Below are 14,607 nucleotides of genomic sequence, written 5' to 3'. Positions count from 1 at the left end.
GGCCCATTAGGTTTACCTTCCAGGGCCCCGGGGTATCTCCACACATAGTGGAATCCTTTCAGCAAACACAATGTTGGTGTGATGGGGATTCCACAGATAAGGAGATTTGGAGGCTCTCATGGGGTCACAATATATGTTGGGGCAGATCACAAAGTGCTAATCCCACACTTAATCTTATGTAAGTGGACAACGGGAGGTCAGTGGCCCCTGGGACAAGTCAGGAAGTGATTTGAAGCATAACCCAGGACCTGCTGATTGTATATTAACCCCCAGTCCATCCACAGTGACCCCACATTGTGAGTTCAGAAATGATGGTCATGTTGGCGGATTCTCCAGGCACGGTCCCTACTGACACTTATTAAATCCTTGCAATATTCTGCCAAATGAGTCACTCCCTGGCGGAGGAAATCCTGTGCAGGCTCCCTGGACCGGGCGGTACCACTGGAAACACTGCATCCTCGAGAGCAGGATGTGACAGAACCATTTATCTGGATCATGTCACTAGGAGACGCCAGGGGTGAAAATTACCACCCATCTGCTCTCATCTGCCCCAGGAATACAACACATCAGGTGGAGGAAGAATTCCCCAGACCTGGAATACAGCGAATATGAACCAGTGGGGTCACCGGGGTCCCAACTATGATACAAGGACATTTATATACTTAGATCTGCAATGATTGGTCATTATTTATATCTGTATGTAGCCACACAGGGATTGAAATAACAAGGACAAAGGCCAGCCAAGTTTTAAAAAATATTAATACCCAGATATCTCCGATTTCATTTCCTTATTTGCCAATTGAAAAGGAATTATTTTACAAGAAGTGAAACCTCTCACACTTTGCAACATTGTAGCCATCGCACAGAATTCTCTCACTTTCTGTAAAAAAAAAAAGTTTGACTTATTTTATTCCATAAGAACAATTGGAGGTTTTATGGTACCATAGGAGGGACAAAAGGTTTTGGGGTCCCATTGGAGGGAGAGAGGGATGGGGGTACCATAGGAACGATAGGAGGTTTTAGAGTTCCATTAGGGGGACAGGGGGTTTTGGGGTACCATAGGAGGGACAGAGGGATAGGATAACCACAGGAGGGGCAGGAGGTTTTGGAATTACTTTGGAGGGACAGGAAGTTTTGGGGAACCATAGGAGGGATAGGAGGTTTTTGGGAACCATAGGAAGGACAAGAGGTTTTGGGGTCTGATTGGAGGTACAGAGGGATCGGAGTACCATAGGAGGGACAGAAGGTTCTGGGGTTCCATAGGAGCAAAAGGAGGTTTTGGGGTACCATAGGAGGGACCAGAGGTTTTGGGGTCCCATTGGAGGGACAGAGGGATGGGGGTACCACAGGGGGGATAGGGAGTTTTGGAATTTCATTCGAGGGACAGGAGGTTTTGGAGTTCCATTGGAGAGAATAGAGGTTTTGGGGTACCATAGGAGGGACAGGAGGTTTTGGGGAACCATAGGAGGGATAGCAGGTTTTGGAGTTCCATAGGAGGGAAGTTGGGTGCTGGGCAATGGAGAAGCCAGTTGCATAAAACAAATGGAAGAAATACACCCCTCTTCCTGTTGCTGTAATCAATGGATGAAATCATCAGATGGATATCATTCACTCAGCATTATGAAATGGGCGAGTCTGATGAGATCTTGAGAGTTGGATTCCCTCCATAGCTGTCCAGCTGAGCTGTAGGGATCGTCATACTTCAGGTCTAAATGGACATAGGTTGCATGGTCTGGACATTTTCTCACCAAGCTGTGAATATCAGAACTCATACTCGCGTGTCCTCTGACCCTCTGTTTCCCGCAGGAAGCTATTCAATCCCCAGCAATATAAATGCTGCTCAGCCTGTATATGCCGTATATACATATACTAAGCCCAGAATATACCAGAAGGACTGTGAGGTTCAGGTTTATCCTCTAGGACTGTGCAGCAGCTCTGGCTTTTTCTGCTTTTATTCTGGATACAACACTTCTCTACGAGCTACAAATCACCGCTCGTGCCAAGAGCCAGTTTTCGATGAATTGGGGTTTTGGGAATAAAATGGTTCAAAATGTGGGCATGTGAAGGGAAGTCCCTGGGGCCTTAGGTAACGTAGGGGCCCTGGGCAATGGCTCAGTTTGCCCACTCCAAATGCTGCGCCACGTCATTACCAGCTGTGTTGGATGACATTACTGAGGGGGATGATTCTGTAGTTCAAAAGTGACTCAGCAATGGAGCTACAAATTGCTGGAACTTCTGACACATTGAGCAAAGAAAAATATAAGGAAGATTATTCTGTAGCTCCAAATCCCTAGTGTGACCCCACAGTGGACTCTACATGGGGCCGGCACCTCTCTGTGCTGTGTTTTTCCTCTGGCATGACTCTAAATGTGTACTATGACAGGGCTGTCCAACTCCTCTGGGGCCACAATCCACCCTCACTGACTCAATTTCTGTACTTGGCACATCAGATTGGGCGTTTTGTACATATATAACATTAATATGCTGGGATATACAGAATATGCTGAAACATAGTGCAAAAAAATAGGAATAAAAGCTGGGACCTATTTGTTATTGTTTCCTGCAGCTTTGCCATCTGATGGAACAAAAATAAGGTCTCAGGAGAACGTGAATTCACCATGCAGAGCTGGACTGAGGGGTACGTATAAGAGTTGACCGCCTTGGGCAGGATAGGGATGCAAAAAGGCCTAAACTGCTATCTATATTGCTAGGGGCATTCACTGCCTTTACTGGGGTGGGGGGCACTTTGACCTTTCTGCCCCCGGCTGGTGGCCTTGTCCCAGCACTGGCACAGAAGCTGCATCTTTTAATGTTGGAGAGGATGGCACATTTTGGGCGCGGCAGATACTCCTTTGGCTGAGGATCAGTAAATGCAATCTGGAGCTCCATTGGGTTTCTGACTTGTTTGCTTTAAAATAGAGGATTGCTGCCTGCAGAACAGCCGGGGAGCGATCGATACAGACCTAATCTAAAACTACAGGAGGCAGCCTGCTCCACACACAGCAATACACTCCCAACATTTTCTTTATCTCACAGGGAGCAGAAAAGCGAAATCCTATTCTGTAGAATGACAGTGTGCTCCAAGAACTCGTCACACCGCTGAGGTGTACATTGTGTCTGTCATTACCCTTACATAACACGTTACATAATGCATGTGTGCTGCACACACACATGGCGGCACCCAGCCCTGCACACAGACTCAATCACACGCAGATTAACACACGCACGCTCCCCTGCACACAAACATTAACACAATCACGCTTCCTCGCGCACACAAACACAATCCCTCCTGGCAGGTAATTATCTTTCCAGGGCAAACTCACAGATAGCTGAAAGAAGGAGGGAGAGAACAGAATATGAAACAGAATTAAATGATTACTGGAGAGCTGAATCACTAAAGCAGGTAAAAAAAGAAAAAAAGGCCACGCTGGGAGATAAGGAGGATGAGAAATGCCAATATTACAGTAACCAGAGCAGACAACAGAATTCAGTGTAAGGAAACAAGACAATGAAGAATGAAATCTCATTTCTGCTAGGGAGGTGAGCAAAGGACGGGAAATTCAATAGAAAGGCATGAAGGAGATCAGGCAAGACCGGTCTCATCAATACAAATGAAGGATTCCAATGATTACATAAAGAAATCTGCGGATCCGCCCAAACATTCAACCCACTGGTGAAGGGATGACACTAATGATCTGGGTACAATGGACCCTGACAAGGGGTGGGTGGGGGGTATATTAGGTGAACAGTCACTAAACAGAAACAATGGACAAGTGTTCAAATCTGAGAGACTCTGACAAGGATCAAATTGTGATGGCTGGAAGATAGATTAGCACCTTTACAAAATGGCTGGTCTTGTAGGGTGGTACCAATATGTAGTGGTTAATACCTACCAAAGTGGTCAACTAACAAACTGTCAGCAGGTCCAGAGATGCCCAAGGCTCATTGTCGCAATGGGGAAGAAGAGATATTAGCACATCTGGTCCAATTCAACAGAAGAGCACTTGTAGCACAAATTGCCAAGATATCTAACACACCAGCTATGAAAGAAAGCTGTCACCACACCACCACCAATCAGAGTGCCCATGCTGACCATTGGTGACATCTAAAGAGCCCACAATGGTGATGCAAGGGTCCGGCAGAACTGGGCCTTGGAGCAATGGAAGAAAGTGGCCCGGTCTGATCAATAACATTTTATTTCAGATCACATTGATGGCCAGGTGCGTCATTTACCTGGGGCAGTGGTGGCAGCATATTGTGATGCAATATAGGAAGAAGGCAGGCCACGGGAGGCAAAGTATCTGCTGCTAACATCTTGATGCCACAGGGCACCTTCAGAGGTCTTGTAGAGTCCACACCTGGAGGGGTCACAAGGGAAACCTACACAATATTAGGCTGAAAGTCTATGTTCCAGGCCAGGTAATATAGGGCAGAACCTTGGCAAATGATCAGGTTTGTCCGTACTGTCTTGTGAAACGTGGCTGCATAAATCCCAATAATACTGAAGGAGATTTCATGTTATGCATTTTAATGGTTTGTCAGTTTTTTTAGACAACATGCAGCTGTGTGTGCAGGAAAAAGACTCTTCATGGGCAGATATATTTATTGTTTTATACTGAAGTGTTTGGCTATTCACAGAGGCTGAATACAGAAATAAAAAAATCAGTTAACAAAACCGAGTCATCCATATACATTCATATATTTATATACATGCTGCTGTATAAAGGGGCTGCATACAGTTCTTTGGACGTCCTTTGGTGTTGGTCTATTGCCATACATTCACCCGGCAGCATTGGAGTTAATGGGGGTTACACCACTCTGGCTGAACCTTCTTCCGTTATGTTGATACTTCGAATCCCTACGATGTGACCCACACAGCGGGAAAGGGGGCCACATCTCAGACAAGTACACTAAATAAACATCATCATTTATACACCGCAGTGCACAGCCAGACCCGGAGCCCAGCTGAAAATCCATTCACCAGCTCAGGATCCCAACGTTTTAAAAATAACATAAAGGGAGGGAGCTCCGTGATCAAGGACAAAACCAAACCAGCATTTCACACAAAGGCTGAACACTATCCAGAAATCTCCCGCAGTACCAAAAAAGACGGCTTATATTACTATCCAGTGGCTGCATCTGCTGCAACAATGCTGTCCAAATAGTTACAGAATACAATATGTACAAACATGTGCTGAAGGAGCAAAGATCTGTTAGGGGACATTTTCAGATTAACAGCTAAACACACCCAAGCTAAAGGGCCAAGGAGAGTCTGAGAGGACCACAGAAGCCCAGAGAGGACCAAAGAAGATCAAAAAGAGTCGAGGAGAGCTAGCGAGGGTCACAGAGACCATGGAGAGCTAAAAAAGGTTGGAGAAGACCATGAAGGGCCAAAGAAAATTGGAAAAGACCATGAAGGGCCAAAAAGGGTCAGAGAAGACCATGGGTGCCAAAGAAGGTCACAGAAAACAGAGCCTCAAAGGGTTAGAGAAGACCGTAGAAGTCCAGATAATACCATAAAAGGCTAAAAAAGCTTAGAGAGGGGCAGAAAAATCTAGAGCTGCATACAGGGCCAGAGAATTACCAAGGAAGACCAGAGTAGAGTCAGAAAAACAGAAATAAGGTCAGGGCAGACCTGTAAATGCTGGAGGCCATAAAGTGTCAGAGGAGACCGGAGAGGTCCAGAGAGAAATACAGACAGCCTGAGAAAACCAAAGAGGTCCACAGAGCCATCGAGGACCAGTGACGATCAAAGAACTTCAGAGGAGACCAAGCGAGTTTAGAAATGGTCAGAGAATACAAAAGGGAGCCAACATGGGTCAGAAAAGAACAATGTGGCCGAGCGAGGGTCAGAGAAAGCCAAAGATGACCGGAAAAGGTCAGAGGAGACGAAAGCAGGTCAGAGCAGAAGAAAGGATCAGAGGGAGACAACTCAGCATGGTAATTTATACAGAGATGACCTGAACAGAGGGAGATGACAATCTTGGTGGATTCATGATGGAAGTTTATTCACCCTCCTTTACCTGTCCTCAGGTCTCATCTGAAGATCTCAGATAGACGGAGATGGATGGCCAGGATACTGGTGTGTCAGTTGTTTGAAATATCTGCCACACCAGTATATATGGAAAGCACCATCATATATGAATGGACTTTGCAGGAATTATCATAGAAGATTATTTATATGAAAGATCCTTCCCTGATCTGCTAAGAGAAGTCTGCTGTTTATGGCCGGCGCTGATCACATTTCAATCTATAGAATCTATGTGTAAAGGTGATTGTAATATTTCCACAAATCTACTTATTAGAACTCAGATATATAAATAATTATATTCTATTAGAGTTCAGATTTAGAAATCATTGTATTAGAATTCAGATGTAGAAATCTTTATATTATATTAAAGTTCAGATATAGAAATAGTTAAATTATTTTATATTAGAGTTCAGATATATAAATCTTTATATTATATTGGAGTTCAGATATAGAAATTGCTATATTATATTATATTAGAATTCTGATATAGAAATTGTTAAATTATATTGGAATTCAGATATCTGATGTGAATTCTGCAGCCGTTGTAAAATCACAACCCCCCAATCGCCCTCCCCTTGAAGAAAAGAGCCAAATGCTGATTTTCTTGTGAAAGAAGCTCACCTAGTTCATGGATTGACCCTGAGGCATCTCCTGAGGGGTCACTTACAGAATACACTGACATCCCACCTACTCCAGCCCTAAGACCCCCAGTCTAAGCCCCCATAGAATGCCCCCTGACAGGCTCTGACAGATGGGTGACACCCACTCGCTTAACCCTTCCTGGGTTCTCCTCCCTTCAAAGGCCAAGTGCCGAGCGGACACAAAGGGAACTCAATGATCATCAGACGCCTGACTGGCAGCTGTCACTCCCGCCGCTCCCTTTCCAATCACGCATTGCTACTGGATGGAGATTAGGGGCTTGCTGATGAATGGGCGATAAACCCCAATTGTGACCTTTCACCTCTCCCAGGTGCTAATCCACCCCAGGCCCACAACACAGCGGGCAATTGTCCGGCATGCTGGGAGAGTGTGAGAGACATTCCTTTACACATTCACGCTGCGTATGTAAGGCTTCATGTCAGCAATGTGTGATGAAAACATTCCCGCTCGGTGAAACTTGGAATATTCTATGAATATCAGATTTTATTTCTCCAACATTCTACAAATTGGCCTATAACAGTGCGCACAGTGGTGGCTTGCATGAACCAATATGGCTTCCTATGTTCATGAAGACGACTTGTTTTATATAATAGACTTTGTGCATTACATGCGATGTATGGGATGCAATGTATATGGGAAAGTGCAGATTTTCTTCTGCCATAGACTGAAAGATTCAGATTCCTGACAATATTTTACTGTGAAGTATAAAGAATCCTAATGTTACTATAAGAGAGGGAAAGGAATTGTAATATTCCTATAAAACTATCATGCTGTTATAAAGTGGACCTGTCACTAACTTTACACATCTGTCTGAACAAATTCCTGATCCAACACAATGATCATTTATCAGTCCACCAGCTACCTCATACAAAGACATCTGTGAGCTCCAATCAGTGAGTTTGCCAAGGCTCAGATGATGTCATTAGTCTGCTGCAGACAGGAGGAAGCATTTCCCCAGTCTCTTCACCCCCACCCCCCCCATTATTCAGACTGCAATATTGTATCCATGTGTTTATGGACTTTTATAACATGGCGGAACCCTGGAAATAACTGTCAGGTCTTCAGGGAACCTGTTCCATATTTAATATATCCACAGCTCACAGTACATTATTGTGGTGGTCTATGATAAAAATTCCTTTTACATAGCTGGCTATTGGGAAGAATGTCACCCTTACAGATAGTTAAAAAGATCATTGGTGTCACTTAAACTGACCTGAGAGATACAAATTGCTCCAGGAACCCATAGCGCCCCCCAGAAAAGCCTTGGTCAGGAGATGATGGATTGTATTATAGATAACGCAGGCATTTCTCTATGCAGATTTCGGTACAGATCAGTGTTTCAATCACCTTCACGGTTCAGGTGAGCAGCTGTCTGGACAATAAGGGGTTAATTTAGATCTGCGCAGCCCCTCCCCCTCCGGATGGCCCCCCCAGGAAATCTTTGTGCCAGGGAACCCATTTTTGTGTCAATTAGCTGGTAATTATGAGCTTGTAATGCGGGGAGATAATTAACATGTAAATGACATTACAGTGTTTATAGTCAATAAAGTCTCCCTGGGACATCTCGTGTCATCTGACTGGGGCCCCTGCGCATGCCGTGCAGGAGAGGTGCAGAGAATTATCAGCATGCAGAGCACAGACACAGCCAGCGCATTCATGGGGGATGCTGCACACAACTACCGTATGGCGTGTGAATGTGAGAGGAGATTCTGCACCCCATGTACAGTGCAACGTCCGGGATTAACAGAAGGGCTGACAGGCGGCTGAGCGGATTTCCAGATGTGACGCTGTCTGGGTGAATACATTTCCAGTGAATGCTGAGGATTATATATCAGAATTATAAAACTGACATAATAGTATATCAATAAATGTATTTATTAGCAGCACATGGCATCTGTATTCCCTGTATAGCAGAAATTAGATTAGGAGAGAAAGGAGCAGCACAAGAAGCCAAACAGGTGTGCTGCACTACAAGGAGCATGCTGATAGGAGGAGAAAGCCTTCAGTCTGCTTCTTTCACTATTCACTGTCCAATCACAGGCTGAGGGAGGGACAAGCCCTGCAACTGATACTCTACAGCAGAGAAGAATCAGCTCTTCTGATAAATGGGGCGGTGCCGTGTGATGTGTAATATGTGTAAATCTCAGGACTGGATGGGCAGAAAGGAAATCATTTGGCTGGTAACACAGCTAATCTTTGTGATTAGATGTTTTCCTGTTGGGTCTGCTGCAGGCAGAAGAAAGCATTTCCCCAGTCCCCCCCCCCCCCCATTCCTGAAGTGATCAGGCTTCAACATTGTACCTTTATAGCCAGGAATTAGATGGTGACCCCCAGATGATGGCTGAACAAAGATGGCTCCATATTTATGAAGAGAATTCAGATGACGGTATAGTCAGGGGAAGTCATGTGATCTGAAAGGTAATGTATACCTGGAAGTGTCACAGCCAATCCAGAGCATGGGGCAATGGGCTGGATTTATTAAACATTGGAGTAGAAAGGACTATTATGGGAGAACCTGAGTGATTCAGCAAACCTGGAATGTATTTTTCAAAAGTCATTTTATGTTAGTAGACAAATGCTTCAAGATCCATTCCAGGGTTGCTGGATCACCCAGGTTCTCCCATGACAGTCCATTTTCTCCAGTCTCAGAGAGGTCCACTTTATAAGACCCCCATTCTACCCACAATGCCCCTGTGCTGCGTGTTGCAGTATTGTTACTTTGCAGGATATTTCAGCATGTGCAGCTGATTTCCGCACTCCATATCACACCATATGCAGAGTATTAACTCTCTCAATATTAAACCATATGCCTGGGATTACCCGCAGGATCCGCGCACCATATGTGGAGTATTAGAGCACACGGGACGCGGCGTGTTCTAGCTGAGCTATGTCACCATATGTGGAACGTTGCACAACACATGCAGGGTATTACCTGAGAATATCTGCTTATTGCCAATCACTGCTCACAATTCTGAATGTTTAATGACCGGGAGGGGGGTAAGGGGAGTGGGGCTATTACCAAATTCAATGGTTCTGCAGACAGCTATTTAAAAGCAATTTTGGAAGCAGACCAAGAACATCTAAAGGTTTCTGGGTGGTTCACAATTTCAGCCTGCAGTGAATGGTGTAATGGTGAATGTTTACACTGAGGGCGATAAATTCCTATACACTGGACATAATGACGCCAAAATGAAAAAATTCATGGTGAATCCATCGTCCGTACAAAGGGCACCCCGGGAATCCACAAACCCAACAATTCCACAGAATGTTTCATTTATTCATTGAAGAACAGCTGGAAAGAGCACCGCAGATTTCTATATGAGCTGGATGTACCTGGAAAAAAAAACTGCAATACGAGGCAGCAAAGAGGAGGACGGGGAGAGGGAAGGGGCTTCATTTGCCTAATATCAGGTTGGGGAGGTTGGTAAGCCACAAGCCGCTCTTAGTGGGAGAGAGAAAGCCCTGAGATTGGCAGATAATTATAACTGCTTGTACGGCGGCTGTCATGGGACCCCCTACACTCACTCATTACAGAAAAGGAGGTGGGGGGAGGCTGGGGAACGGGAATACAAAAGGGGGGGGAAGTCCAGGGACCCCAAACACCTCGTCATTGTAAGGGTGGCGGGAGAAGACAATGCAGCAGGAAAGAGACGGAGCAGAACAGAATACTACGGAGCTGAATGGGCCGCATGCTGCCTCCTGCTACATTCTCCAAGGCCCTCAGTGGTAATAAATGAGCCCCCCAGATGTTCTCCAGCTGATCTCTTCCATTTCCTTACAATGAAATCCTCCAGGAAGAGTTGTGCGGTCCCATTATCTGCAATTATATAGAGCAAATTGCAATATTTACCATAACGTCAAGATCCAAAGTGCCGTGATCCATGAAGTAGGTGTGGCCCTCAGCAGACATAACGGGGCCCCTCTTGGTCTGGCCCAGACATTCTCACCCAGGGTTCCATGAAGCCCCAAGGTTCCTCAGGAGGTTGATAGGGCTTCCTACGGCTTTGGCTAAACCTCCCATCTGATGGTTCTGGAATGAGATCATTTTAACACAGGGTTCCCTAGGACCTGACAATTATTTCAAGGGTTCATTAGGAGCTTGTTAGGGGGTCCTTAGGTTCTGCCTAACTGACCTCCCAGCCTGCATAGTTCTAGGTCCATCACCATTTGGTAAAGCCAGAAGAATGGCACCAACATTATTTTTTGGTGTTTTCCCACGGACCCCCAGAATGTATTTCTTTTAGAGTGGAGTTCTCCGAAATCTAAAAATAATTTCAAGGGTTCCCCAAGGGGTTGTTAGGGGTTGCCTAGGCTCTGGCTATGCAACTTCCCATCTGATAGTTCCAAGTCCATTGCAACACAAAGCCATAAGGATGACACCAATGTTCTTTTTCGGTGTCTTCCAAGGGACCCCCAATTAATTCATTTTAGCCCTAAGACTTTAATTATTACTAGAGTCTAGAAATTATTTCTAGAGTTCCTCGGGGGTAAAAAGGCTGAGAGAGGGAGATCTGGCTATTGTTTCATGTGATTGCCATGGCAGCTATAGAACATTCTATGTAAATCCCGGATCTCAGGGGGTGACACACATGGCACTACAAAGGAACGGGCTATGTATCAGCAGCCGCTAATATTCCACATTGATATTCTAGATACTAAATGGATATTGGAGAGACACATCACTTATCAGCCAGCCGGAGGCCTTCGGAAAACTCTCCAGCGATCGTTCTGTCATTATTTCATACTTAACGCCGCCATTCTGCAATATTTGCGTTTCTTGGGAATGCTGCCTGGCGGGCCGAGGGGTTTAGCGATAATGCTTCATTTCATTGCTTCCATGGAAGATTTATTATCCTCCATTTCTATGTAATTGTTCGCAGTTCCGCTCCGCCCAGAGAGCAGTTTGAATGGCTTTATTGTTTTCTTGTTTTTTAATAAGAAAAGCAAAATTGTACAGAATCTGAAATCCAAATACAACATCGTCGGCATAGGCAGCGGCTGTGTGCACGCAACAAGCAACTGAGGTCATGTTTAAATTGGAACTCCAAGAAAACAAATAAAATTCCTTGAATTCATAAGAATTGCTCAGAGCTCCAGCTATAATGAATTATCTTCCAGATGTAAATCTTCATAATATCTCCCCACAATCCAGGAATAATGTTCAGGCTGCTATGCTGGATCACATTTTCTTGTAACATGTTTCAGGTTCTGGTGACTGATGGGTGAGGTGTGAAGGCAGTGAAGGCAATAGGCAATGAACAGGTATGTGACACCGGGAGCTACAAATCTCTAATACTAACTAGTGGGGTCACCCCCTCTGGCTGTGCAGTGTGGTAGAGTTGTTTGCATCACCAGTACAGCAAATATTTTGGCACACAAAGCGACTCCCTTACGGCTCTGATACGGCTTTCCAATGTTTATTTTTTAGCTTAGCTGGAGCTCCGCTTAAAGGAAAACTCCACTATGAGAAGTATGGAGCCAGCCAATGTTTATCTGTCCGCTGAAAAGCTCCCCCCCCCCCTTCCAATCTAACATTGTCAATGCTTTGTGTCACTGACCTGAAACAAGAATGCCAAGCAAGTGTTGTGACCCCAATCCCCCTTTCCGGGTGACATTCTATACACCAAATGAAGCATTTACTGGGTTTTATTTAAATTGGTTCTATGGACCCATCATCTGCTATGACAGTGATCACAGACATGGAGAATCCACGCGTGACCCCCAACATGCCACTAAAGTACAAAAGTCCTACAAGGGGAGGCAGAACGGCCAGCGGTGACACCAGTAGGACAACCCAGTATTTTAGTGGCATCTTTTCCTTATCAGTACATTAAAGTAACACAAAGAGAGGGGGGCAGCACAAAATCCTCCCAGGACCCCACAGCCTGGAGGGGGTTACATTTGGTCCCAGGACCCCACAGCCTGGAGGGGGTTACATGTGGTCCCAGGACCCCACAGCCTGGAGGGGGTTACATGTGGTCCTGGGGCCTCCGGTTGGGCACCAACATCTGGAGAGATCTCCAGTCGGAGCTGAACATGTGGTACGGAGCTCATGAGTTGGAAAGTTTACAACAAATTATAAACATGAAAAGAAGATTTCAGAATCCATCTGAGATTTCGTCACAACTTATTTATAACAATCAAATTTGTTTAACCAATGTTTTCCAATGATAAGCTCCAAGTCCGTACATATGTGAGCGCTGTGTAAACACCACCACATACACAACCAACCGTGACCACTATACACACCGCATGACGTTCATCGATGCCGCAATATCCGTGACACGTCATGACATAAAGTGAGCAAAGCCAGCACCAGGGTCTACCAGTCATGTGGGTGGATAATGGATATTAGAAGTTTATTGTTCCAGCATACAAGGGGTTAATGCCAAGCTGTCTGATTTGTGATGGGTTGGATCCTCCAGGAGAAGATTATAACCCACCATGACACATGTAGAATTAACCCCTACAGCTACACATTTCCTTCCCTTTCTCGGCTTGGCTGTCATTGTGAAAGCTCACTTACCTCTAAATGAGAGCTGCACCCGTGGGGTTGGAGGGGAGAATCCTCTGGCCGTGGTGTAGTACAATGCTAGCAGGATGCCAGCCAAGACTAGCAAATCCTGGGGTTGCATGGCGCAGGGAATGGACAATCCAGGGAACCTGAGAGAGAGGAGGAAAACTGCACTGTTAGTCCAAAAACCTAAATATTAACATTTTTATATTTAGAGTAGAAGAAAAATCACAAGTGAGGGAAACATACAGAAGAATCCAAAACACCACAACCTGTTATCAATCAATAAAAAGCTTTGCCTAGGCTGGAATCATGTCATCAGTCTGTTGCAGGCAGGAACAAGCATTTCCCTAGTCTACTCCCATTGATTAGACTTCAACATTGTAACTTTATATCAGTCATAAGGTGAGAGGCTGCATCAGGGGCTGTTCTGTGTCAGACAATTGTGAGCCAAGAACTGCACAGACACCGATATTTACATGATTGTGTCACCTCTGTATAGGAAGTAGATGGTGAACCTCAATGATGCCTGAGCAAAGATGGTCATTCTTTCTCCATCTGGACAGACAGAAATGCAGATATAGTGTTCAGTGACAACTGTGTGTATATGACACACAGAGAGACAAGCAGCTGACCTTTGCCTACATAGGTTGGTCCTGACCCCAACCCCTGCTACCCACCAAGATTATCTGTTGGTCCTCAGATATGACAGACAGCCACACCAATCAATAGTGGGGTCTGAACGGTGGACCAAGTTATATATATGAAGAGAAAGCCAAAATCATTATAACTTCAGCTGCTGGTTTTTCCGAGCTTACTGATCATTTTGGCATGTCGTTTGTATTGAAGAACACTGTCTTTATAGAAAATGATTGACGTAAATAATTTTTTTGTGGAATGTCTTAGAAGATGTATTTACGGGGAATTCCTGAGAAAATGTTGGATAATTGAAGTATGAAGAGTACAATACCTGGGGCAAATACTGAGACCAGATCCAACTAGACTACGCACATTCTGCTCTATCAATGAATTGGAGAAATATTTGACAAAGGCCTTTGGGTAATGGATGGCTGTGACATTGCAGGGGAAATTCTTCTTTTTATATAACGAGTTACGAAGGGGAGAAAAGTCTGTCTGATATTCATCATATGGGAGAGAACCATGGACATTATGAGATGGTGAGCAATGCAAATCAGATAGGAGTGAACCATGGACATCAGGGAAGAAAAAGCAATGGACATCGAGAGTGGGTGAGCCTTGACCATCATACAAGTGAGGATGAGTACAGGACATTGGGTGAGGATGAGCCACAGACATTGGGTGAGGATGAACTACAGACATTGGGTGAGGATGAACCACAGACATTGGGTGAGGATGAACTACAGACATTGGGTGAGGATGA

At 44.9% G+C, this 14,607-nt stretch overlaps 1 protein-coding gene across 4 annotated transcripts in view; it reads right to left on the bottom strand.

The window, feature by feature from the left end:
- The window catches only part of SEMA3F (semaphorin 3F), a 59,366-nt gene that overhangs the window by 25,608 nt on the left and 19,151 nt on the right, over window positions 1-14,607 (bottom strand). For all 4 annotated transcript variants that reach the window (XM_072420329.1, XM_072420331.1, XM_072420330.1 and 1 more), the window contains exon 2: window positions 13,218-13,354. In XM_072420329.1, the coding sequence (XP_072276430.1) occupies window positions 13,218-13,326 (109 nt within the window). In that variant the 5' untranslated portion in view covers window positions 13,327-13,354. The remainder of the gene's footprint in view (window positions 1-13,217; window positions 13,355-14,607) is intronic.

The sequence above is a fragment of the Pyxicephalus adspersus genome, chromosome 8, assembly GCF_032062135.1.
Source record: "Pyxicephalus adspersus chromosome 8, UCB_Pads_2.0, whole genome shotgun sequence".
NCBI lineage: Eukaryota > Metazoa > Chordata > Amphibia > Anura > Pyxicephalidae > Pyxicephalus > Pyxicephalus adspersus.
The sequence above is the reverse complement of the archived record's forward strand: the minus strand, read 5'-3'. Positions and strand labels throughout refer to the sequence as shown.